Below are 27,079 nucleotides of genomic sequence, written 5' to 3'. Positions count from 1 at the left end.
GGACCTCCACATCTTGCACACCTGATTTTTCCTTTGCATTCCTTTGCAGTGTGTCCCATTCTTTGACACTTGAAACAGCGGAGGGGTTTAGGGATATACTCTCTAACTCTATAGTTCATGTAACCCAGCTGGATATTTCCAGGCATACTATTTTCAAACTGTAAAATTACTGCCATAGTATCTTTAAGTTCCCCGTCTCTTTTACTTTTAATCCTAGTGGCATCAGTTATTTTCCCTCCTTTGATTTCTGCTTTCACATCTTCCATTGTCATTTCCAGCGGAACTCCTGAAATCACTCCTCTTAGCCTCGCTAACAATCCTGGTATATGAGTTCTAACTCTTTCCCCCATTAGGTTTTTCATTTTCATGATCTTTTGTTGCTGTGATTCGCTGTTAGCATGTATCAGCACTCTTCTGTTGTTCATGATTCTAGCCATTTTTATTTTTCCTATTTCTGCCTCTATTGCTTTAGTCAGTTTTATGGGATGTATAGCTCCCCCCTCTTGCTTGAATTCTACCACGACTTTATATTCTGCTTCTAAATTAGCTTGACTCTGTTCATCTGAATTCGCCCTGTCATTTGTTTTTGTTCTTTTGCTAATGTCTGCTCTTGTCTCACTTTCTTCTGACCAACTTCTTGCTCTTTCTTGTCTTTTCTTAATTGTTCTTTTCATTCGTGATGATCTAGAAATCATCCACTCCATCTCATTCCCACTATTTGATGTAGAAGCCATGTAGCTACAGTCAATGTACAGTTTATGCTAACCGCCAAAATTCAAATCCTACCGCCTTGTTTGTTCCGTTCACTCTCCAACCTCTCCGCTTCCTCCCCTAACGCTGATTGGGCGAGACTGAAGAGTTTGCGTGGTGTTTGTGTGTCCGATTGGGCGCAGTAGCTTCTTATATACCACGCCCACTTTGCCCAACCGGAACCTCGCACCTGAAAGCTATTTGTATAGCAATACATATATTTCTATACCACTACACTAACATCATTACATGTTTACTTAAATGTTTCAGTGACCTGTTTGTCATTGCCAAAAATCTTTAAAAATAATTGTTTTCATTCTCAGATTTTATATTTATATTTACCTTTGACCCCAGGGGTTTGAAAAAAGTTCAACTCATTGGAAAAATATTTGTGGTTCCACAAAATATTTTATATTGCAAAATAACCACACTGTTTTCTCAGCATGAACTCTCAGTTGATGTGCTTAGAGCCAAAAATCTGCAACTTTAGTTAAAGAAATTTATATTGTCAGTATAAACAAACACAAATAAAACCCATAATGAAATACGGTAAATAAAACATTATTAAACTTGATGTTAAATCTTTGATTTCTCTCTCTGTTTTCTTCCAGTCTTGTTCTCTTTTATTCAGTCCAACCAACAGCAGCAATGAAGGTTCATATGCAGTTCAGCTGATGATGGAGGATTTTCCCAGACAGACAATCACTCTGACTGATTACAATGCTTACACAGCGTCAATAAGCTCCATCAATTCGATGAGCAGAATCCCTGTCCAGTTTGTTTTCAAAGGTTTGATTTCATGTTTCAATCATGTTGCTTCACTGCCAAAAAGCCAAACTGGTGTGAACAAATTGAATATTCAATAATTATCTGTTGAAAGCTGATCAATATTAATTAATTGCTTTTACATTTCTTAATACAAAAATGTAAGACAACAAGAATTTTTAATATTATTTTAACAGCTTAGATGGACTGTGTAACTTTACTGAATTAATCTTTAAACTGACAGCAGAGTTGTGTGTTTAGTAGACGAGTGTTTCATTAGTTAATCTGTATTATTTTTTTCCTGCGTTGCTCCAGTGGATCCTGCAGCTCCGTCCTGCACAGCAGGTGAATATCTGCCCAGGTTTCTGCCTCCAACTCCTGAACATGGAGCTCAGTTCTTCATAGACATCAATGAGATGATAGAAATCAACATCAGAGCAGAGGCGACTCAGTCTGTGTGAGTAGAAAATAAATATTGTTTCTAATCAGAGGTAAATAATAATTCAAGGTGAAAATCGGAAATTTGATCTTTATTGTGTTAAAATAACACAATGACTCCAAACTGGTACAAAACACATAAAACCTGGACATTAATAATTTTTTGCTGTCAGATCATTTTGATAAAGAATCTAAATGTTTTCAGGTCATTTTGCACATATAACCAAACAGACTGATGTGTTTCCTGTGTGTTAAAGGATCACTGAGCTCCTGTTCAGCGGACCGGTCAACATGGTCAAGAATTCATCTGGATCAGGAAATTTCACCCTGAGATGGACGCCGTCTGTCAGTCAACATGATGATGAAGAAAGCCATCCCATCTGTTTTGCTGTCCAGGCAACGTCAGTATCTGATCTGATCAGAAGTTTCAAATGTTCTCATATTTTCTTCTTAAGTAGAAATACAAATACTAGTGACTGATAAAAGTAACAAAGTACAAAGTAAAATTAAGTAAAAGTACAAAGTACAGGTTTTGAAATGTAATTATGTACAAAAGTAAAAAGTAATTGCCACCTTCAATGATGCAAAGTAATTTTTTGTATGACTAAATAGTTAAAATAACTTCTTGGCGATGCAAAAATACATTAGGTTTATAGTGGACATATGGTTTTATTTTGAATTCCTGGTCATTGTAGCTTCACAGACCCTTTGTTTACTCCTGTTATGAGGTTTTACAGAAACTCGTTTTTCAAGCCCCGCCCCCCTCCAGGTCACACAGGACAATGACCCGTTCGGCCATTTCTGTAGTTTGATGCAACAACACATCATCTACTGGCAGAGAAACTTTTTTCTCCAAAGTTTATTAAAAATGTCAACAATCATCCATCATCCATACAAGTTGGAGTCGGAGTCTGATCCAGAGCAGGAGAATGAAGTAAACAAAGCCTCGAGATAATTCATGAGTTATCTAAATGCACAAAAACAAGCCAAAGAATTACAAACATGCAGTACAGTTATATCCTCAAAGAGGGAGCTAACAGTTAGCACACAGTGCTAACAGAAGCAAAAGGCTCAATGCTACTAGCAAGACAATGGCCAGGACATCATGATCAAAACATAAAATTCATCTCTAAAATAAACTTTGTTGTCATTTTAGTGTTATTTGGAGCTCATTGCTTTACTGTGTCTGTAATTTCTGTAGAGAAGGAATCAGAAAAATCTTCCTGAAAATCCCTGTGCAGTGGCAGATGTTACTGAATCACTTTGCTCCCTGCAAACAGACTTTTTCATCTGATGTGGGAACATTACTGAGAAAAGAAAGTGCAATCAGACACTTTGAAGAGATTCTGATGAGTAGCAATGTAAAGAAGCTTCTGTGTTAATAAACCCTAGAACCAAACATTTTGACTTGTTTACCTGCATCTTCAGCTTAACTGAACTTGGACAATAAAATGACTGCAAGGAAAAAATGTTGGATTCATAGCACTGATTGGCTGGAAGTTATGACATTGTTCAGCAGTTCCACAGCAAATGTGGTGAAATCATAGTCAAGAAAATGAAATAGAGAAAAATTAACAAACCGAAAAATAAAACCATAAACAAATATAAAGATATCTACACAGCACCAGGAGAGAATAAATTTAATTCTTTTGCACTCTAGACACTCAAAGTACTCATAAAACAAGTATTTAAGGACTAAAAAAGTAGATTTTGCATGATGTGTTATTTGTAACATTATTAAATGAACATTTCAAAAAGACTTTAACATTAAAGTTTTGATGCTAAATTTTCTCCACAGTGCAAACAGTTCTGTCTACCAGTCTGAGCTTCGATGTGTCGTTGTGAGGGTTGGAAACAGTGAGTCATTTCTTTCTTTTTGATTATTGATCTTAACTTTTATTTCCTGAACTCATAATGTTTCTTCTGCTGTTATCCCAGTACCTTTCATAGTGACTCCTAGTCCTCCTCCTATAACATGTAAGTAGGATGATGAGTCAATTCTTTATTTTTCATCTTTGATTTATTTTTACTTTTTATGTCCTGAACTCATGTTTCTGTTATCTTAGCTGTGACTTCAACTACTGTTGCTCTCCCTTTGACATCTACAAGTCCTCCTCCTAAAACATGTAAGTAAGATGAAAACAGAACTGAAAGTAACAGGAAGTAGTTCTTTATACCATGCTGATCTCTTGTTCTTCCAGCTTATGTAATGGCTCTGAAGATGGAGATCTCCACTACGCTGTCACTGAATGACAACAAGGATGAAATTGAGAAAGCGGTCAGTGACGTCCTGGACTTTAACACAAACCATCACAACCTGAATTTAATCCAAACCCATTTCACTTAAATGCCAAATCAAAACCCAAAGTGATCACCTGCAGTGATGCAGTTGAATTCGGCTGTTTTTGTTTTTAATGTTAATCAGATTCTGTTCAGTATATTTTATAATTCACCACTGACTGTTTCTCACATTCATCTCATGTTTTCTCCTGCAGATTAAAGATGAACTGATCAGACGAGGGCTGCCTCCAGACATCAAGGTCCGCCTGCTGAGCGACGGTTCAGTGCAGGTTAAAGAAACAGCTGCCCCCTAGTGGCTAAAAATGAGAATGACTTTGATCCATGCAGAGGAATATTACTGGGTTTATCTGGTTTTACTTCTTGTACTTTTTAATAAATCTGGGGACTTATGTATATTTTAATTAGTGTGGGAATACAAGTTTGATTTGAGTGATTTTTTTAAGTAATCTTAAACAGAACTTAGTCTTTCATTTATGGGTTAATCAGTTGTAGTTAATTTAGTAGGGTTTTCATCCATTTATTTTTTTATTTGTATTGATCTTAAACTGATTATGTTATTCAAATTTTTTAATGAACATTTGTGTATTAATTGTTTGTAATCAATCTTCTGTTTAACTCTGACATGTGGGGTCATCAAGGGGTCATCAAGGAGTCAAGGAGAGCACTGTATGGTCTCAGAAACCAGTCTGAGGTTGATTAGGTTGGTAGGGAGGACAACTTAGTGGATTGCTCCAGTTTACTGATAAACTCGGTCCCACGTCCTTGATAAGAATATTTTGTTCAAAATAACACCTGGATTATCTCTGGGTAGAAAATTAAAACAACCCAGATCGCTTAATTCCCTATACCTACTACCACAATCCAATCCCAACTACAATTACAGCTAAAGCAACAACCCCACCTACAAATTCAACACCTGCTTCAGGTCCGTGTAAGTCTGAATAAAGTTCATGTTTTGTTTACCATAATGCTGAAAATGATTAATGGGACTGAAACTGGACCTGTAAATGAAAAGAGAATTTCTGGGGTCCACCAATAACACTGTTATTAATAAAACTATTGATCAAAATTGTTGCAGATATAATTGTGATCAATCTGCACACTATGATAAAAATAGGTAATGTGATTAATATTAGACTTCTGATCCACTAGATGGCGAGATCAAGCTGAAAAAACTAACAAATAAATTGATTGTTACATAAATCAACTTGTTAATTTATGTAAAATTAACAAGTTGAACATTTCAGATAAATCGTAATGCATCAACGTTCAAGGGCTGCTTCCAGACATAAAGGTCCGCCTGCTGAGCGACAGTTCAGTGGAAGTTAAAGAAACAGCTGCCCCCTAGTGGCTAAAATGAGAATGAATCTGATCCATACAGTAAAATGTGACTGGGTTTTTCTGTTTTTACTTCCTGTACCTTCTATGTAGGGGCTTATGGTTGCTTTAGGTAGTCGGACTAAACTTAGTTATGAAATTAAGCAAAAATAGAGAGAATTTCTATTTCTGTGAACATTTTTTAAAAATCTCAATACTTTCTTAAAGATAGGTTATAATTGTCTATCAGACGTGGAGAAGATCAGCTAAAATTCCTTTTTGTGTTTTTGAAATGCTGAATGGTTTTGTTTCCATCAGGCTACTGGGATTGTTCCATCATCAGCTGAAGATTTATTAATGTTTGGTGTTTGTAATCTGAAAATGACTTTTGGTCTTAATCTCCCTTTAAAGCCACACATGGGTGAGAAGTTGTGTATTATTGTAATGTCAAAGAGGAAAAATGTAAAATGAAAAACTATTGAATTGGCTTTATTTATGTGAGAATGTGCCATAAGTTTCTCTAGCTGAACAGAAACAAAGCTGAAGTTATTATCTTTGGACCTAAAGAGGAACGATCTATGCTGCAGTTATTAAAGGTGTACTCTGACCTGAACCATCAGAGACACATTAAGACGGTACCAAATTTACCTTCTATCACCTGAAGAACATTTCCAGAATTAGAGGACTAATGTCCCAACAAGATGTAGAGAAACTCATTCATGTGTTTATCTTTAGTCGCATTGATTATTGTTTTCACAGGTTGGATTAAAAAAATCAATCAGATCCAGAACGCTGCTGCTGGTGTTCTCACTAAAACCAGGAATACAGAACACATAACCCAGTACTAAAGTAGCTCTACTGGCTCCCTGTAGCTCAGAGAATAGACTTTAAAATACTGTTGTTAGTTTATAAATCACTGAACAGTTTACCACCACAATACATTAAATATCTTCTGTTGTCATAGCAACCTTCCTGTACTTCTAAGGTCGTCTGGTTCTGGGCTGTTCTGCATCCCCAGAACCAGAACCAAACAGGGAGAAGCCACAAATCTGGAACAAACCTCCAGAAAAACTGCAAAAAAGCAGAAACACTGAGTTCCTTTAAATCTAGACTAAAACCCACCTGATTAGAGCTGATTTTGAAACATAATCATTAAAACATTGATCAACTTTACTCTATGACAGCATTTCCTGACATATGACACACAGGTTCAACAACTTAATGAGTTTTCAGGGAATGGAAAACTAACTGCAGTTCTTCAAAAACTGCTGGGACACTTGGGGTTCTTCACCATCCTCAGTTTCACAGATCGTCATTCCCTCCATCTTCATTACGGCACGGCGGGCTTGTTCATCAAATCTTTTACCTGCCATTTCACTGCACTTTAGATAGTGGAACACCTTAATGAGACCTGGCATCCCCAAGGTCCATAGTGTTGTGATGATCTAATCCAGTACCTCCTCCATATCCACTTTCTTTTCACGTCTAGATAAGTTGTCTCTGAATGCTTACTTTATCTCCTGGCTGGCTCGCCAAGATTTTATATTGTCTGTTTTTCTTTTAAAGTCCAAACATAAAGGTTTGATAATTATAAATGACTCCAAAATTGTGTCCAAATGCTGTGAATCCATCCATCCATTTTCTGAACACCCTTCGTCCCTAATGGGGTCGGCAGGGTTGCTGGTGCTAATCCCCAGATAACGTTCCGGGCGAGAGACGGGGTACACCCTGGACAGGTTGCCAGTCTGTCACAGATGTTGTGAATTGATTTTATAAAAAGTTACACAGAGCAAAATCAGATTTAATAATTATTGTTTTTCAGATAGTTGTGATTCAGCTCTTAAATGTAAAATTAGTCAGAGATAAGAAACAACTTTTAGGTTTAATTCTTAACATGTGAAGCTGAAAAACGCATATTGAACTAGCCACATTGAGTATAGGAACCACTCAATAATTTCTCAAAGAAACGATGCTTGAACAGTTTAAAAACAGAAAAAAAGCTACGAAGAAAAACACGGAAGTACAAATCAGTCAAGACTCTGAAACTTTGCAATTTAAATCAAAACATTTGAGCAGATTGTTTGTTCTCAGGTGTTAGTGCTTGATTAGTCAAACATGTTTCACATATCTGAATTAATAAGTTGGTTATTTATTCAAGAAAATGAAATCCGCAGCAATTTAGAGCTGACTGCCACCAATGTTAGCAGAATGATAATAACACTGAAACTGGACTAAACCCAACACTGTCAACATGTAAGATGTAACTCAGTATAACCTAAAGGCTACCAGTATGCTAATTAGTTATTTGCAAGGCAAACAATGAGAGCTACCACAATGCTCAACATTTGCATCAATAATTTAAATAAACACAAAGTTAGTTTGCACAAAGTTTGTTCACATCAGGTAATTAATCCTCAAACCACATTTTAATTTATTGTTACATGCAGACATTAAAATCCAAGCAGATAAGAGATGAGGTTTGAGTGCTTTTATCTCCTTTCTAAGGTAATTCTGACTTCATCAATAAAAAATATTGCTGCTATTTGATCCAAATCTTTGCAGCAAGACTGTAAAGAGAAATAAACAGAAGAGCTCTCATATTTTCCTGTTTTCATTTCTTTCAACTGGTTCATTTTAAAATCCTGATTGACTTTCAAATTTGTACATGTGAGGATATAATATGATGAAAGAAATTATACCAAAAGAGGTAAAAAATTGTTTTTAATAGAAAGTAAAAGAAATAATCAACAACGAGAAAGTATTTTATAAGCTGACCTTTTTGAGCTTTACATCATGTTATGATGTTATCCCCTTGTCTAAAACACCCCTGGAGTGTTGCTTTGATTCTTTCATGCACATTTAAATCCTTTAATCTCCATGGCAACCATTTAGTTGTGCGAAATGCCTGGAGGGATCCAGCCCTGCCTTTGAGGCACAGCTCCTCCGTAGAGCTGTAATTTCCAAGCTTCAAAGCTTAGACCCCATGGAGCAACCCTCCCCCACTCAGCTCCTTCAGACTAGCCAGCAGCAATTAGCAAACATCTGGTGTAACTGCGCCTCAGCTGACTTCAATATGTGATGAACCACGGCAAAACTGGGAAAAGTCGGCAGTGCACAAACGGAGAATAACAAGAAAGAAACCATCAATTTCTGACAAAATATGATTTTTCTTTTGTGAAATATATACCACATACTTTACATGGCAGTTTTAGAGATTTAGTAAACTTTGGGTTTGTATTCAGCGGGAATGCTCAGGTTATATCAGTGGCACTAAAAAGCCACTGAGACACAAGGGATGAATAATTAACCATGTAGGAAACAAAAAATAGATTTATTGTTTCTCACAGTTTGCAAAGAAAATGTTATCTTCTTAAAATAAATGTTTGTCTGATCAAATGTAAATGCAGTCCGAAAAAACAGTAACCAGCTGGAGTAAATAAGGACTGTATAAAGTGTTATGACCTATCAAGGTGTGGCCATCCTGGTTCTAAATATCTTATAATGTTTTTTATTTAAAATGCATTTGACATGAGATGCTGCAACAATAGGAGAGTTAGCTTTAATGCTGAAAATAAGAAACAAAAGAAAACTATGTTAAAATTAACTAAGACTTACTATTTAAACGTAAATAAACCAAATGATAAAGTTTTACCTTCCTAAATAAAATGAAGAGAAAACTATGTGCAAAAATAAAGAGCAGCTCACGCCTACAAACTCTTTTAAATATTTGTAAATCATCACGTTGTCATCTCCGGTCTTCAGACGTTTGCATAATCAAAGCAGCTCACGACAGCAGCTGTTACAAAGGTTACCTGATGATCCGATCTTTGTTTAGCAGAACCGATTTGTTCATCATGTTGCTCTCTGTGCTGCTGCTGCTGATGATGGTCAGCTGTACAGAAGCTGGTTATTATGGCACTGTGCTTTCATACACCACTAAATATGTACAAGGAGACAGATTCACAGTAAGTTCATATTCTCTGAAGTTTATTTTATTGTCCTTTAAAAAAAATGCATCCAACAGATCTTCACCTTAAATTTACAGGTGGTGCGTCGCTACAAGATTGGCTACAGCTCATGTGAGGAGACTCAGTCATGGTTGTGTCCTTGCTGTCCTACGATTGATGAAAGCAGAGGTGAATGGTGTCTGAGAGATTACACTTGGAAGTGGACAGATCCAAATTTTATCTACCACTATAATAGGTGACTGAATCTCATCATCATACAAATTATGTAAAACTTTCGGTTGTTGCCAAGAAGTGACTAAAATCTAAAATTCCTACTGAATTTCAGTTGTTTTTAAGCATTTTAATTTCCTGCCAGTTTTCTGGTTTGCTGTTCTGTAACTCTGAGTAACATCAGAAATCTTCCCAATATCTTCTATTAAAGTTGGGATACTGGAACCTGGATAAACAACAGAAACCGTGTTTCAACTGGGCGATTTGAGATGACATATAACCTGAGAAAACGATCTGATATCAACAGACCAAATTCATCACCACAGACCACGATCCTCCCTGTTGTGAGGTAATTCAGGCTGTTTTTATAACATGTTAATAGCTATTCTGAAACCTTTGGTGTCTGTTGTTGAGCATAAACTATAGTTTAATATTATGTCCATTTTTCTTTTTAAGCCTAGCAATGAAGCTTTAATAATTATAAATGGCTTCCAAATAACATCCAGTGCTGTGAATAGATTTTATCTGTAACAGAGACCAAAGAGACACATGGAGCAAAAAAATTATGGAAGAAAATCAGTCAAGATACTGAAGATTCTTGATCTAAATAAAATAATTTGAGCAGATTGTTTGTTCTCAGGTGACTTTGTGATGTTTGTTTTCTGTTTCTCTCAGAGTTCCCTCAAACTGTCAGAGGAATATCAACTTGTTGACCTTTGACCCGGATGGAGATAATGTTAAATGCAGATATGCAACCTCTTCCTCAGAGTGCTACACCTGCACACCTCCGTCTGTCCTCAGTCTCTCATCAGTGAGTAATAAATGTTGGTGTCAGGTTGCAGGAATGCAACAGAAAATGTTTGCAGCAAATAAAAAGAGAATTTACTCATTTAAATGACTATAAATGACTAATGATGAAAAATAAGTGAAACTTTTTAATTAAAAATAAATATTGTTGTATGAACATAAGAACAACAAATAAAACATAGTTAATCTTTCTCTTTCTGTCCTCTTCCAGTCTTGTTCTCTATCATTCAGTCCAACCAGCAGCAGTGTTGAAGGATTGTATGCAGTTCAGCTGATGATGGAGGATTTTCCCAGACGGACAATCACTCTGACTCGTTACGATGGTTTAACGTATTCATGGAGCACCAGCAACTCCTTCAGCAAAATCCCTGTCCAGTTTGCTTTCAAAGGTGTGAGTTCATGTTTCAATCAGGCTGTCTTACTTCCAAAGAGCAACACTGGTGTCAATAAATTTAATATCCAATAACTATTTTTTAAACTAATCAATAACTCATTTCTAAATACAGAAATTAGTTATTGATTCTCTTAGAGTCCCTTCAAACTCTGAGAGCGTTTGGAGAAGTGAGTAGTCTTTAATATGTGATCTTGTTGTGAACGCAACAAGATCTCATATTATAAAAATGACTAATCAACCAATTTGTAACTTTACTGAATTTATCTTTTAAATTAACTTTCCCCTTGTTTAACTAGACAAACCACTTTTAATATGTTTCTTTAGTTCATCTGCATTATTTTATTCCTGCGTTGCTCCAGTGGATCCTGCAGCTCCGTCCTGCACAGCAGGTGAATATCTGCCCAGGTTTCTGCCTCCAACTCCTGAACATGGAGCTCAGTTCTTTATAGACGTTACTGAGATGAGAAATCAACATCACAGCAGAGGCGACTCAGTCTGAGTGAGTAGAAAATAAATATTGTTTATAATCAGAGGTAAGCTTCAATCTGAAGTGAGATCTTAGCTCTTGTAATAGACATCAGATTTGCAGCAACATAAAAACCTGCATGGGCAATCTAGACCAGGAGTCTCCGACACGGTGCCCTCGGACTCCTGGGAGCCAAAACAAATTATTTAATTACATGTTTTTACATTGAAGTAATAACATTTGTTAATATGAAGAATTTAAATTAAATTAAATTATAAAATATTTAAAATAAATTATTTCATGTATGAAGTAATTTGTAAAAAATAAAATTTAAAAAAATATATAGGTCTACTCTTTTAGCGGGCCAATGGTCATTACATGCATGTGGCCCATATTTATGTGGTTCAGGTTTGTGCTGGTTTTGTGCCACAACTCGATGCATGTTGGAGATGTGATTGTGCACACATAGTAAAACGCTCAGGTAGGATCCAAACAGCCGCTCTTAGAACTGAGGGATGGTTCAAACTTCATTATTAGCTTACAGAAAAAATGGCAAGCTGCCAAATAAGCAAAAGTAAACTGACCAATAACCTTTGGGCTTGGCGTGCCCTTTGACTCCCACAGACTCACACAGATGTAAGCTACATACAAGATGTTTGGACACAAAAGATGTTTTTTTTCTCCACAATTTTGTTAATAGTAAAGAGGGTTAGATAATAAAAAACATAATTACTATCCTTTTCTGTTTTTTACTCAAAGGAAAATCTCAAGGTATGTACAGCTGTAAAACGACTGTCTGATCACATAATACTGATTAACCATATCTGCCATGGTAGATTGTTACTGATAACTATTGTCAGTAGTCTTTAACATTAATATGATCAGGCAGCATGTAATCATATATATGTAAATGTATTATTATAAAGGTTCATCCAAGAAATTTTATGTCTGTATCAAACAAGTAGCCTTTTGTGTTACTCTGGACCCATGAAGTAGCTCCCAGTCTGAAAAAGGTTGGTGACCCCTGACCTAGACGAACTTGAGTTTGGCTGTTAGAGTATTTTGAAGATAATATTTAAGGCTGTTTGAGGGCATTTTGCACATATAACCAAACAGACTGATGTGTTTCCTGTGTGTTAAAGGATCACTGAGCTCCTGTTCAGCGGACCGATCAACATGGTCAAGAATTCATCTGGTTCAGGAAATTTCACCCTGAGATGGACGCCGTCTGACATTGATGATGATGAAAGCCATCCCATCTGTTTTGTTGTCCAGGCAAAGTCAGTATCTGATCTGATCAGAAGTTTCAAAAATGTTCACATTTCTGACTTAGGAAGTAGAAACACCTATGTGAAAAAACACTGACAATTCCTTTACTTTAGTAAAAATTAAAAAGTACAGGTTCTGAAATGTACTTAAGTACAAAAGTAAAAAAAATTAATTTAATCTTCAGTGATGCAAAATGACTTTCAGAAAATCCCTTTTGATACTGGTGCAGGTTGCTGGTGCAGTTACATCATAAGAACTCCAAAAATAGACTTTCCCGAGAAAAATAAAACTCAACCAAACACACTCTGATGCTGGGAGGCGATGTAAGAAATCCTCTGCATTAATACATTAATATTAATAGATTTTGACTTGTTTACTTGAAACTTCAGCATAACTGAAGTGGACTACAAAATCACTGCTGGGAAAAAATTGGCAGATTCAAAAAACTAATTAGGTGGAAGTCATGACCTTGTTTAGCAGTTCCACAGCAAATGTGGTGACATCATAGCCGAGACAATGTTTTAACAAATAGAAAAAAATTAACAGATAAAATCCAAATAAAATAAAATAAAACCCAAAATGAATATAAAGATATCTACGCAGCACCAGAGAGAATAAATGTAAATTTTCTGCACTCCTAGACACTCATAGTACTATCTGCCTAAGGGTTAAAAAAGTGGATTTTACATATAAAATCAAAATATTTTTTTTTTCTGTAGCACATTTAAGAAACAAGGCATTTCAAAGTCCTTTACATCATAAAAACACAAACGTTACTAAGTCATAAAACACAGATTCAACAACTAAAGCATTGTATTTAGTCCAGTGCCATCGTTAAATGTTTAATTGATTATCTTTCAAAATGAAATCCAACCAGGTGGGTTTTAGTCTAGATTTTAAGAAACTCAGTGTTTCAGCTGTTTTGCAGTTTCCTTTAAGTTTCTTACAGATTTGCGTGCATAGAAGCTGAATGCTGCTTCTAACTGTTTGGTTCTGGTTCTAATGCAGAGAAGACCAGAGCCAGATGACCTTAGAGGTTCTGGAAGGTTGCTATGACAACAGCAGCTCTTTAATGTATTGTGGTGATAAGCCGTCCAGTGATTTATAAATTAACAGTATTTTAAAGTCTATTCTCTGAGCTACAGGGAGCCAGTCTAGAGACTTCAGAACTGGGTGATGTTCTCTAACTTCCTGGTTTTAGTCAGAACACCAACAGCAGCATTCTGGATCTGATTGATTTTTTAGTCAAACCTGTGAAAACACTGTTACATTAATCGATGTGACTAAAGATAAACACATGGATGAGTTTCTTTACATCTTGTTGGGACATTAGTCCTCTAATCCTGGAAATGTTCTTCAGGTGATAGAAGGCCGACTTTGTAACTGTCTTTATGTGTCTCTGAAGGTTCAGGTCTTTATTAACTGAAGCTGTGCATGTATTGTTCCTCTTTAGGTCCAAAGATAATAACTTCAGTTTTATTTCTGCTCAGCTGGAGAAAGCTAGTCTAAGTTCTGGGTCTGTGGTAACAATCTTTCACTGAGGATTGTAGGAATTTATGATGAATCTAAAAGCATTGATGAATTTGAAGTTCGTAGATGAAATTGTGCCACTGACTTCTGTTGTGCCCTGCATAAATAAATGTAAATATTAAAGCTTTTCCTGTTGCTGTTTAAAGATGAACACAAGTTGTACAACAGCTGTATATTATCTGACTTGACCTTTTAAGGTTATTTAAAATATTATTTGATGCTCATTTCAAAAAGAGTTTAATATGAAAACTTTTGTGCTAAATTATCTCCCCAGTGCCTCCAGTTCTGTCTACCAGTCTGAGCTGCGATGTGTCATTGTGACAGTTGGATACGGTGAGTCAATTTTTCATTTTGTTCATTTTAATTTGATCTCACCTTTTATTTCTTGAACTTCCTGTTTCTGCTGTTGATATCTCTGCAACAGATGTGACATCTAAAACTGTTGTTGCAACGACCGTCCCTTTAACAACTACAAGTCCTCCTCCTATAACATGTAAGTACGATGATGAGTCAATTCTTTATTTTTTATCTTTGATTTATTATTAATTTTTATGTCCTGAACTCATTTTAGCAACAGCTATGAATGCAACAACCGTCCCTTTGACAACTACTAGTCCTCTCAACACATGTAAGTAGGATGATGAACCAATTCTTTATTTTTTATCTTTGATTTATTAATAATTTTTATGTCCTGAACTCATTTTAGCAACAGCTATGAATGCAACAACTGTCCCTTTGACAACTACCAGTCCTCTCAACGCATGTAAGTAGGATGATGAGTCAATTCTTTATTGAATACAATACATTAAAGATCTGCTGCTGTTGTATCAACCTTCCAGACCTCTCAGGTCTTCTGGTTCTGGTTCTGCTCTGCATCCCCAGAACCAGAACCAAACGAGGAGAAGCAGCATTTAGCATCTATGCACCAAAAATCTGGAACAAACTTCCAGAAAACTGTAAAACAGCTGAAACACTGACTTCCTTTAAATCTCAACTAAAAACCCACTTGTTTAGAGTTGTATTTGAAATGTAATCAATTGCAAATTTATTGACGGAATCTGACTTGATGTTTGTTTTTATTGTTGATTCTATGTTGCATTGTGTTTCTGTGTTTGATATGATGTAAAGCACTTTGAAATGCCTTGCTGCTGAAATGTGCTATACAAATAAAATTTGATTGATTGATTGATGTAAGTAGGATGATGAACCAATTCTTTATTTTTTATCTTTGATTTATTATTAATTTTTATGTCCTGAACTCATTTTAGCAACAGCTTTGAATGCAACAACCGTCCCTTTGACAACTACTAGTCCTCTCAACACATGTAAGTAGGAGGATGAGTCAATTCTTTATTTTTTATCTTTGATTTATTTTTGCTATTTGTCCTGAACTCATATTTCTGTTATCTTAGCAACAAATTTGAATTTAACAACTGTTGTTGCAACGACTGTTCTTCTGACATCTCCAAATCCTCCTCCTAAAACATGTAAGTAGGATGAAAACGGGAATGAAAGTAACAGGAAGTAGTTCTTTATACCATGTTGATCTCTTGTTCTTCCAGCTCATCTTACGGTTCTGAAGATGAAGATCTCCACTACGCTGTCACTGAAAGAGAATAAAGATGAAATTGAGAAAGCGGTCAGTGATGTCCTGGACTTTAAGTTCAGCCCAATAGATTTCACTGAAATATCAAATAAAAACCCAAAGTGATCACCTGGAGTGATGCAGTTGAATTCAGCTGTTTTTATTTTTAATGTTAATCAGATTCTGTTCAGTATATTTTATAATTCACCACTGACTGTTTCTCACATTCATCTCATGTTTTCTTCTGCAGATTAAAGATGAACTGATCAGACGAGGGCTGCCTCCAGACATCAAGGTCCGCCTGCTGAGCGACGGTTCAGTCCAGGTTAAAGAAACAGCTGCCCCCTAGTGGCTAACAATGAGAATGAATCTGATCCATGCAGTAAAATATTTCTGGGTTTATCTGTTTTTACTTCTTGTAAAACCAAAGCAATATATTTGTATTAGAATTGCTTTAATGATAAATTAGAGAAGCTAAAGAGGTTATAGATGTGATTTTGACAATGAACTTGAAATGATGTAAAATGTGTAACTGCACTGATGTTGTGTTGGAGGCCCCACGGCGGTGGAACAGTAAACCTTTGCAACTCCGTTTTGACTCTGTGGAGGTTTTTAAAAAACAATTGAAAACATTTTTATTTTCCCAGGATGTTATTTCTTGATTTTAATGTGGTTCCTATGTTGGTTTTCTGCTTTGTTTGGTTTTAACTCTGGTTTCTGTTATACAGTGCTTTGTGATTTTATGTCTGTGAAAAGCTCTTTATAAATAAACTTGACTTACTTTACTAATAGTCTGTTTCATTTTCACTGCCTGATGAGCCTTTCTACCAGTTTTCAGTCTGGGATGTTTGCTGCTGTTTTGCCTATGGAAAACATTTTAAAATATCAACTCAGGCCGTCCCCTGCTGGCCGTGTTGTTTATTGCACGACTTCTTTGAACTAAGTGCAACATTACATTTAGTGATACTGTTTTATTCAGGATGTTTTCTTTTATTTATTTATTTCAGGGATTGAGGTTCTTGTGTTGATGGTGTCTAAGTGTGTTTATTTTGTTGGAGCACCTTTCTTTGTTTGCTGTGTTTTTATCGTGTCCAGGCTGATCCCTGTTGTTGCAACGACTGTTCTTGCCCCTGTTCCTTCATGACGTCCCCCAGTGGTAAGCCTCATTCTCCATCCATCCATTTTCTGTTCACCTTGTCCCTAATGGGGTCAGGAGGGTTGCTGGTTCCTCTCCAGCTACGATCTGGGCGAGAGGCGGGTTCACCTTGGACAGGTTGCCAGTCTGTCGCAGGGCAACACAAAGACAGACAGGACACACAACCATTCACACACTCACTCACGCCTAGAGAGAATTTAGAGAAACCAATTAACCTGACAGTCATGTTTTTGGACTGTGGGAGGAAGCCGGAGAACCCGGAGAGAACCCACCATGCACAGGGAGAACATGCAAACTCCATGCAGAAAGACCCCGGGCCGGGAATCGAACCCAGGACCTTCTTGCTGCAAGGCAACAGCTCTACCCACTGCACCACTGTGCAGCCCCTGCCTCATTCTCTGTTGGGTTAAATATTTTTCTTCAACCAACAATTTTGTTGAACCACATTCATTGTGTCTTAATCATTCTGTTTTAGCATATTGCCAATTGGAAAGTCCTTTTAAATACTGAACTTATATAAATTTTGTAGAGCTTTTCCAGTCTTGTCTCTTTCTTCCAGTAGAAATTATGTGAGTCCTTATTACAATTCAACTTTCCTGGATTATTATTCCAGGTGGCATTACTGGTTGGTTTCACTCATGGTAACTTTAACAAGGTGGTTTCATGACCTTAAAGAAAACAGGATGTAACTCAGTATGACCTGAAGGCTAGCCCTATGCTAATTAGCTATTTGCAAAGCAAACAACGAGAGCTACCACAATGCTCAACATTTGCGTCAATAATTTAAATAAACACAAAGTTGGTGTGCACAAAGTTTGTCAACATCACATAATTAATCATCATTGCACATTTTAACTTACTGTTTCATGCAGACATTGACATGCAAATGTAAGTTTTTAATGATTTTATCATCTTTCTAAGGTAATTCTGACCTTCATCAATAAAAAATTATTTGTCACTTGATCCAAATCTCTGCAGCAAAACTCTGAAACAAACAGAAGAGCTCCGATATTTTCCTGTTTTTCTGTCTTTGCATTGGTTCATTTTAAAATCCTGACTAACTTTTAACTTTAAATTATGTTTTAATATTTACTTTTTAAAGGATCTGATGGTTTTTAATTTTACTTTCTGTGAAAGAAATAATTTGAATTATATTTGCTTGTTTACTTACCAACAGCTGCTGTTCAAACATACTGATAAACTGATTCAAAATGAAAGATGAATCCATCTTTGTTAAATATTTTTGTATAGCTGATGGATGACTTTCCTAGAGAGAACAACATTCTCGCTGACGGTTCTGGTTCAACACACTTTGTAGCGCCAGAAAAGCCACCAGCAAAAACTCTGTCCAGTTTAGTTTCAAAGGTGTGATTAGATGTTTCAGTTTAGTTATTTTACCTTACATTAGTGTCAATTTTTTTATTTGGTGTTCCTTATTTAACTGTCAATATTAAACAAAAACTAAAGATTATTGAAGGACATTTGACTTTTAAATGTCTGAATACAGACATGTAACAAAACAAAAATCTGCCTCTTATAAGAACAGCTGAGATATGCAACTTTGTAACTTTACTGAATTTATCTTTTGAAAATGCTGCAGAGTTGTTTGTGCAGTAAATATTTCATCAAACTATTTGTCTAAATTTGTTCCTTCCTGTTTTTTTCCAGTGGATCCTGTACAGAAAGTGAAAATCTAAAATAGTTCATGGCAACAATCTGAAACTTGATCTGTAATGTTGTGATAAAATAACACATTAAGTCCAACCTTTAAAAACAACATAAACCCTGCAAGGATAATCTAGGCAGAACTTTACAGTCAAATTGAAATAAACCCAACTCAGTATGAGCTAAAGGCTACCAGTATACTAATGAGATATTTACAAAGCAAACAATGCTCAACATTTGCATCAATAATTTAAATAAACACAAAGTTGGTGTGCACAAAGTCAGTTCACATCACATAATTTATCGTCAGTTTACATTTTAACTTAGTTACTATTAAATACAGACATTGACATCCAAACAGGTAAGAGGAACAAACAGAAGAGCTCTCATATTTTCCTGTTTTCATTTCTTTGAACTCGTTCATTTTATATTCCTGAATAATTTTACAGGAGAGTGAGGTATAATGCCAAAAATTACAAACAAAATAAAATTATAAAATTAACCAAAACCTACAATTTCAAAGTTAATAAACCAAATGACAAAAGTTTACCTTCCTAAACAAAATAAAAAGGAGAAAACTAAATAAATAGCAGCTCACTCCTACAAACTCTTTTAAATATTTGTAAAGCATCACGTTGTCGTCTCCGGTCTTCAGACGTTTGCATAATCAAAGCACCTTATGACATCAGCAGTTATGAAGGTCACCTTATGATCTGATCTTTGTTTAGCAGAACCGATTCATTCATCATGTTGCTGTTTGTGCTGCTGCTGCTGATGATGGTCAGCAGGACAGAAGCTGGTTATACTGGTGCTGTGATTACCCACACCACTAAAAATTTTCAAGGAGACAATTTTACAGTAAGTTAAGACTTCTTGAAGTTTCTTTCATTTTTTAAAAGAATCGTATTTTGTCTTCTCTTTAAATCTGCAGGTTGTGCGTCACGTTAAGTTGAGCTGCAGCTCTTGTGAGGAGATTCAGTCAGTGTGGTGCTGCACAAATAAGATTGATGAAAGCAGCGGTGAATGGTGTCTGAGAGAGTATAATGCCATCAGTACTTGGAGATTCCGGAATTACTGGGACGGGTAACTGAATCTCAACATCATACAAAAATATCTAACCGTTTTCAGTTGTTCCCAAGAAGTAACTAAATCTAAAATTCATACCGAATTAAATCTCTTGTCAGTTTTCTGGTCTCATGTTCTGTAAAGTTTCTGTGTTTTAGAAACTGAGTTACATCAGAAAACTTTCCAATATCGTCTATTAAAGGTGGAGTCCTCCATCCTGGATAAACAACAGAAACGGTGTTTCAACTGGGCGATTTGGGGCAACATATGAGACGAGAAAACGATCCGACATCAACAGACCGAATTCATCACCACAGACTGGCATCCTCCCTGTCATGAGGTAATTCAGGCAGTTTTTATGTTATGTTATAAATACCTGGAACCTTTTGGTGTCTGTTGTTGAGCATAAACTATAGGTTAAGTTTGTTGGTATTTTGTCCTTTTTTCATCTTTTTAAAGCCTAACCATAAAGCTTTAATAATTAGAAAATGTTTCCAAATAATATCCAAATGCTGTGAATCGATTTTATCTTTAAAAGAGACCAAAAAGATAAATGGAATAAAAACACTGAAATACAAATCAGTCAAGATACTGAAGATTCATTATGTAAATAAAATAATTTGAGCAGATTGTTTGTTCTCAGGTGACTCTGTGATGTTTGTTTTCTGTTTCTCTCAGAGTTCCCTCAAACTGTCAGAGGAATATCAACTTGTTGACCTTTGACCCTGATGGAGATAATGTTAAATGCAGATATGGATCCGATCCCAATAATTATGAGTGCTACACCTGCACAGCACCGTCTGTCCTCAGTCTCTCATCAGTGAGTAATAAATGTTGGTATCAGGTTACAGGAATGCAATAGAAAATGTTTGCAGCTAATAAAAACACAATTTACTGATTTAAATGACTATAAATGATTAATGATGAAAAATAACTGAAACTTTTAAATAAAAATAAATATTGTTGTCCATCCATCCATCCATCCATCCATTTTCTTACACCCTTGTCCCTAATGGGGTCAGGAGGGTTGCTGGTTCCTCTCCAGCTACGATCTGGGCGAGAGGCGGGTCACCCTGGACAGGTCGCCAGTCTGTCGCAGGGCAACACAGAGACACACAACCATTCACACACACACTCACACCTAGGGAGAATTTAGAGAAACCAATGAACCTGACAGTCATGTTTTTGGACTGTGGGAGGAAGCCGGAGAACCCGGAGAGAACCCACCATGCACAGGGAGAACATGCAAACTCCATGCAGAAAGACCCCGGGCCGGGAATCGAACCCAGGACCTTCTTGCTGCAAGGCAACAGCTCTACCAACTGCACCACTGTGCAGCTAAATATTGTTGTATGAACATAAAAACAACAAATATAACATAGTTAATGTTTTTCTCTCTGTTTTCTTCCAGTCTTGTTCTCTTTCATTCAGTCCAACCAACAGCAGCGTTGAAGGTTCATATGCAGTTCAGCTGATGATGGAGGATTTTCCCAGACAGACAATCACTCTGACTCATAACGATGGTTCAACGTATTCATGGAGCACCAGCAACTTCATGACCCGGATCTCTGTCCAGTTTGTCTTCAAAGGTTTGATTTCATGTTTCAATCAGCTTATTTTACCTCACAAAGAGAAACACTGTTGTAAATACATTTAATATCCAATAACCAGTGGCGTTGTTGTTCCTGTGTATTGGATACACAGAATGAGCTGAACGTTTGTGAGGTTCAGGTCAACTATACATGAACCGTACTCACATTGTGCAGGACAATGCAAAGACTATGCACCACACCCAGCAACATGCATCCAATAATATGCAAATAAATAAAAATACGCCAATTAAAGCAAGAATGCAGATCAAACAATATATAAATGTATATTTTGTGCACATAATTGAACAGACAGCAATTTAGCAAAACATTTCCCCTGTTAATCTCAACATTAATCCAAAATGCTCGAATAGCACGTGAACAACTAAAAGAAGAAATATAAAGTAAAGCTTGTATGTGAATGTAATAGAAAAGTAATACTCACCCATTATTTGTTAATAAAATCCACAGGCTGTTGTGTTCAGTGCTAGCTGTTAGCACTGAACACAACAGTGCTAACAGTGTAACTTCTTTATCTTTTAAATCAACTGTTAATTTATCTGTCTAGACTCTAAATAAACAATTTTTAATATGTTTCCTTAGTTAATCTGCATTATTTTATTCCTGCATTGCTCCAGTGGATCCTGCAGCTCCGTCCTGCACAGCAGGTGAATATCTGCCCAGGTTTCTGCCTCCAACTCCTGAACATGGAGTTCAGTTCTTCATAAACGTCAATGAGATGATAGAAATCAACATCAGAGCAGAGGCGACTCAGTCTGTGTGAGTAGAAAATAAATATTGTTTCTAATCAGAGGTAAATAATAATTCAAGGTGAAAATCTGACATTTCATCTTTACTGTTGTGATGAAGATCAAATTTGCAGCAACATAAAATCCTGCATGGATGATCTAGAGAAACTTGTGTTTTGCTATCAGAGAAGTTTGAATATAATATTTATGGTGGTTTTCAGGGCCTTTTGCACATATAACCAAACAGACTGATGTGTTTCCTGTGTGTTAAAGGATCACTGGGTTCCTGTTCAGTGGACCGATCAACATGGTCAAGAGTTCATCTGGTTCAGGAAATTTCACCCTGAGATGGACGCCATCTGATATTGATAATGAAGAAAGCCATCCCGTCTGTTTTGCTGTCCAGGCAACGTCAGTATCTGATCTGAAAACGTGTCCGAAGTTTTCACATTCTCCACATAAGACGTACAGATACTTATCTAATAATAGTAACTCCTTTACTTAAATAAAACCATAAAGTATGTGTTTTAAAATGCACTGATGTACTAAAGTAAAGAAAACAATTTTCATCTTCAGTGATAAAATAAATATCTTTCTAAAAATTCCTCTTGATTCTGGTGAAAGTTGCTGAAGCAGTGAAACATAAGATCTCCAAAAACAAACTTTACAGAGAAAAAGGAAATATAATCAGACATTTGAAGAGGTTCTGATGCTGGGAGGTGATGTAAGGAATCCTCTGCATTAATTCACTCAATAATTGAATATTTGGACTTGTTTACTTGCAACTTTACATGACTGAATTGGACCACAAAATCACTGTGTGGAAAAAAACGGCTGATTCATAGAACTTGAGTTTGAAGTCATGACCTTGTTTAATAGTAAATGTGGTGAAATCATTACCAAAAAAATATTAAAGGCAATAGAGAAAAATTAACAGACTGAAAAATAAAACCCATAGCAAATATAAAAATATTTATGCAGCACCAGGAGAGAATAAATTACATTTTTTTGCACAATAGACACTCAAAATACACACAAAAATTATTTAATTACTAACAATAGTAGATTTTAGTCTCCTTTATGGTTATTTGTAACATTATTTAACGCTCATTTCAGAAATAGTTTAATATTAAAATTTTGGTGCTAAATTTTCTCCACAGAGCCTCCAGTTCTATCTACCAGTCTGAGCTTCGATGTGTCGTTGTGAGGGTTGGAAAAAGTGAGTCATTTCTATCTTGTTGATTATTGATCTTATTTTTTATTTCCTGAACTCATAATGTTTCTGTTGTTGTTGTTGTTATCCCAGTACCTTTCATAGCGACTCCAAGTCCTCCTCCTAAAACATGTAAGTAAGATGAAAACAGGAGTGAAAGTAACAGGAAGTAGTTCTTTATACCATGTTGATCTCTTGTTCTTCCAGCTCGTCTTACGGTTCTGAAGATGAAGATCTCCACTACGCTGTCACTGAAAGAGAATAAAGATGAAATTGAGAAAGCGGTCAGTGACGTCCTGGACTTTAACACAAACCATCACAACCTGAATTTAATCCAAACCCATTTCACTTAAATGTCAAATCAAAACCCAAAATGATCACCTGCAGTGATGCAGTTGAATTCAGCTGTTTTTGTTTTTAATGATAATCAGATTCTGTTCAGTATATTTTATAATTCACCACTGACTGTTTCTCACATTCATCTCATGTTTTCTTCTACAGATTAAAGATGAACTGATCAGACGAGGGCTGCCTCCAGACATCAAGGTCCGCCTGCTGAGCGACGGTTCAGTGCAAGTTAAAGAAACAGCTGCCCCCTAGTGGCTAACAATGAGAATGAATCTGATCCATGCAATAAAATATTTCTGGTTGTTATAGGAAGTGGGACTAATTAGTTATTGCAATAAGCAGAAATAGTAGAGTGAACTTTTATTTATGTGTGAAAATATTTATAAAATGCAGATCATTTCTATACTTGTTTATTAGTTATTAATAATAAGATAATGAACAGAAGAAAACGTGAATAAAATCAATATTTAGTGTCACCTGGCAGGTATTTACTGAGTGTTTGGTTTTTATTTATTACCATCTTCCACGTGTAACATTTATGGCTGGGAGGTTTTTATTTACTTTAATGTCATATAATGTTTTACACTTAGCTACTGATAAATAATGAAGATGTAGTTTCATCATGTATAACAGGGATTTTTTTAACTTTAGTTTCTTTTATCTGTAAAGATTAGGAAATAAAGCAGCGACTTCTGTATCCTGGTTGATTTCCATGCTGGAAAACTTGGTTTGATGTTTAAAATATTCTTCAATCTCTCATTTGATCCCATTAAGTCAGATTCATATTATTTATGGTTTATTTATCAATGAATGAAAACAGAATAAAATTATATGATACCAATTAGTGGCATCAAGTCTTCTGAGAGACAGTTTCGGATAAAAGTTTGGTGATGTAGTCAAACACATTTTGTGCCATTTTAAGTCCCGAAATCCCTGAGAAAATAAAGTTTTTCTGCTCTTTTTAGAATTATGTCAAATTCTCTTTCTTCTTCTTCTTCTTCTTCTTTTCTCTGTGGATGGTTCTTGATGTCATTGACTGCAAGTTTTCGCTTTTTATTTGGATGCAAATAGAGGCTGAAGAGGATAAAGGTTTCAGTGTGATCCGCCTCTCACCTGTTTGTAAAAATATCCTGAATAAAAGCGACTGAAACAGTTGCTACAGCAGCGCCCCCTACTGTCTAGAGATTAGAAGGTATTTTCTCCTCGAAGAAAAATGTTTCCTGAAGTTTAATAAATTCACTTTTGCTCGACTTTCCTGTCTGAAATTATTTAGATTCATAAATATGCAACACAAATGTTTTAATTTTGAGTTAACCTATTTTTTGACACAATATTTAAAGTATAAGAGTGTGTTTTAAAAAATATTTGTAATTAAATGTGACTTACTTTGAAGTTGTCTGATGTTTTTAATGACATGAACATTGTGTTATGTAACAAAGGAAGCTGCTCTGTGAGCTGGTTTTAACTGATGTATTACGTATTTACCTGCGTCAGCAGGAATCTAAGATGTTTGTTTTGAATTTTGTTCATAGATAAAATTCTCTTTCTTTTAATGAATTCACATTCCAAAGCAAACTGCAACTTTTCCTGTTGCTCCACATAATGATTCGCTCTTAGCCTTTTGAATGTAATCTGTCAGCCATCATTTTCCTCATACCAGGTGAAATCCTGGTCCATTGTGCTAATGTATCAATCAATCAATCAATCAAACTTTATTTGTATAGCACATTTCAGCAGCAAGGCATTTCAAAGTGCTTTACATCAAATCAAACACAAAAACACAATGCAACATAGAATCAACAATAAAAGCAACATCAAGTCAGATTCTGTCAATAAATTTGCAATTGATTACGTTTTGAATACAACTCTAAACAAGTGGGTTTTTAGTTGAGATTTAAAGAAAGTCAGTGTTTCAGCTGTTTTACAATTTTCTGGAAGTTTGTTCCAGATTTTTGGTGCATAGATGCTAAATGCCGCTTCTCCTCGTTTGGTTCTGGTTCTGGGGATTCAGAGCAGAACCAGAACCAGAAGACCTGAGAGTTCTGGAAGGTTGATACAACAGCAGCAGATCTTTAATGTATTGTGGTGCTAAACCATTCAGTGATTTATAAACTAACAACAGTATTTTAAAGTCTATTCTTTGAGCTACAGGGAGCCAGTGGAGAGACTTTAAAACTGGTGTTATGTGCTCTATCTTCCTGGTTTTAGTTAGAACGCGAGCAGCAGCATTCTGGATCAGCTGCAGCTGTTTGATTGATTTGTTGGACAGACCTGTGAAGACGCCGTTACAATAATAAATACGACTGAAGATAAACGCATGGATGAGTTTCTCTAGATCTGGCTGAGACATTAGTCCTTTAATCCTGGAAATGTTCTTCAGGTGATAGAAGGCCGTCTTTGTGACTGTCTTTACGTGGCTCTGAAGGTTCAGGTCAGAGTCCATCACTACTCCCAGGTTTCTGGCCTGATCGCTGGTTTTCAGTTTTAATAACTGAAGCTGTGCACTGACTCTAGATCTATAACTCTAGATCGCAGTGACGTGCGGTGAGGGGAGGCAGGTGAGGCAGTGCCTCACCAGCCATCATGGAAAGAAAGAAAATATATAATCATAAAGTAATTTAAATTGTTATATTCACCCGGTGGTTTGTACTAAAAAATATTTATTTTTCATGTAGCTTCACCAATTTCGATTTTTATTTGTTCAAAATCGCTGAATTTTCTTATTTTCCCATTCAAATGCTTGGAAGCGATGCCGGTGAGGCAGCAGCGAGCTCTGCCTCACCTTGGATTGCGCAACCCCTGGCTCTGCGCTGGCTGCTAAGCGGAGAGAGCATGTTGCTGTACGGCGTCAATAAAATGGTTTAAACAAATTTAATATGTGAACTTATTTCCAATAATTTAGCTTATGTATATAATGTACAGTGCTTTTTGTCACCAACTGTGTTTGTGTAACGTGTTTCGTGTAATGAGCGATTATAAACGGCAGAGAACAGGTTCGAGGTGAGGCAGGCAGTTCTCTTGCCTCACGGCAGGGGGTGCTCAAGATCCCAGACGTTCGTCTTGTTCACTCCTCAACTGCCGAGAAAGTGACAGCGAGCTAGGCTAAACGATTCGGGAAGCAAGTCAAGTGCAGCGATAGATTATAATAGAGATAGTGATTTTTTTTCCTCTCGCTTATCCCGACTTTCGACATGGATGACTACATTACAACACTAAAAAAGTTTTCTCAAGTGGACTTTCAATCGAAGCAGGAGATAATATGTGTGTTTTGTGAGCTACAGTTTGTATGTGTAAGGATGCAGAAGTGAAACATAACCTGTAAACTGCTGTCAATCTATGCATCTATTTGCAAATCTGATTCTGATGACGTCAGTGCCTCACCAGCTATGAACCTCACCGCACGTCACTGCTAGATCGTTCCTCTTTAGGTCCAAAAATAATAACTTCAGTTTTGTTTTTGTTCAGCTGGAGGAAGTTTTGGCACATCCATACAT

At 36.2% G+C, this 27,079-nt stretch overlaps 2 protein-coding genes across 4 annotated transcripts in view; one reads left to right on the top strand and one right to left on the bottom strand.

The window, feature by feature from the left end:
• Positions 1-24,084, top strand: part of LOC122820952 (uncharacterized threonine-rich GPI-anchored glycoprotein PJ4664.02-like) — a 191,856-nt gene extending 167,772 nt beyond the window's left edge. For 2 of the 3 annotated variants that reach the window (XM_044098699.1, XM_044098701.1), the window contains 6 exons: positions 14,787-14,843; positions 14,922-14,978; positions 15,484-15,540; positions 15,628-15,702; positions 23,445-23,521; positions 23,739-24,084. In XM_044098699.1, coding sequence (XP_043954634.1) covers positions 14,787-14,843; positions 14,922-14,978; positions 15,484-15,540; positions 15,628-15,702; positions 23,445-23,521; positions 23,739-23,837 — 422 coding nt within the window. In that variant the 3' untranslated portion in view covers positions 23,838-24,084. Of the gene's footprint in view, positions 1-14,786; positions 14,844-14,921; positions 14,979-15,483; positions 15,541-15,627; positions 15,703-15,777; positions 15,855-16,050; positions 16,442-23,444; positions 23,522-23,738 lie in introns of those variants that run through there. The other variant, XM_044098700.1, reaches the window with a different exon arrangement.
• Positions 1-27,079, bottom strand: part of LOC122820963 (gastrula zinc finger protein XlCGF57.1-like) — a 247,297-nt gene that overhangs the window by 185,187 nt on the left and 35,031 nt on the right. The window lies entirely within an intron of this gene.

Source organism: Gambusia affinis, linkage group LG18 (assembly GCF_019740435.1).
Source record: "Gambusia affinis linkage group LG18, SWU_Gaff_1.0, whole genome shotgun sequence".
Lineage (NCBI taxonomy): Eukaryota > Metazoa > Chordata > Actinopteri > Cyprinodontiformes > Poeciliidae > Gambusia > Gambusia affinis.
Note: the sequence above shows the minus strand (reverse complement) of the source record. Positions and strands in the feature narration are given on the sequence as shown.